Source organism: Charadrius vociferus, unplaced genomic scaffold (assembly GCF_000708025.1).
Source record: "Charadrius vociferus isolate BGI_N301 unplaced genomic scaffold, ASM70802v2 scaffold282, whole genome shotgun sequence".
NCBI lineage: Eukaryota > Metazoa > Chordata > Aves > Charadriiformes > Charadriidae > Charadrius > Charadrius vociferus.
This window is the reverse complement of record NW_009647731.1, coordinates 6,095,584-6,096,296: the sequence shown is the minus strand read 5'-3', so window position 1 is coordinate 6,096,296 and position 713 is coordinate 6,095,584. Positions and strand designations below refer to the sequence as shown.

The window sequence follows — 713 nt, the reverse complement described above, 5'->3', positions numbered from 1 at the left end:
TTAAACAATAACAAGTAACATCACAATAAAGGTTGTTTCACACAAGGAAGAAAAAAAAAAAGAAGTTGTAGCGGCACCGCATTCGTTGTGCCCTTAAAGGTTTAAAAACCAGATGTAAAATGATTGGTTCGCAAGCTCGTATTTAATACAAATAATAAAGAACCAATGCCTCCGGCAAGGGCTGCTTCAAAATTGCTTCTTTTTTTTTTTTTAATTTTTAAAATCAGTCTTTAAAACTAAGCTATTGGAACTACATAACAATTATGTATATATATATATTTTTTAAACGCTACAAAGACTTTAAACAGCTGTTGATAAAAATTTTGGCAGAATCATGAGGCTTTTCTCATCTACATATTTAAAAAGGAGAAATTGAAATAAGAATGGGTCAAATATTGACCAATGAACTCGATAAAACATCAACTAATGTAGCCACGTGGCACAAATTAAAAACAAAACCGAGAAACGACGACGAACAGCGGACGACGACGAGGAGGAGAAGGCAAAAAAAAAATAAAAGTAATTAAAGAAAAGGAAAAAAAAAACAAACCAAAAAACAACCAACAAACAACCCAAACCAAACCCAACCCCAAATCCCAACAGAATTCAACATCCCCGAAGGAAACCGAAAGGGCTAACGAGGCTAAAGCTATTCTAAGGACTTGGTTACGAGGGAGAGCGGCTGGGGCTGTGTCCCCGCCAGCGAGCTGTGG

General features: G+C 36.2%; 1 protein-coding gene across 1 annotated transcript in view; it reads right to left on the bottom strand.

Annotated features, from left to right (window-relative positions):
- Positions 1-649: 649 nt before the first annotated feature.
- TCF7L2 (transcription factor 7-like 2 (T-cell specific, HMG-box)) overlaps positions 650-713 on the bottom strand; it is a 116,553-nt gene continuing 116,489 nt past the window's right edge. The window contains exon 13 of the mRNA XM_009881631.1: positions 650-713. Coding sequence (XP_009879933.1) covers positions 650-713 — 64 coding nt within the window.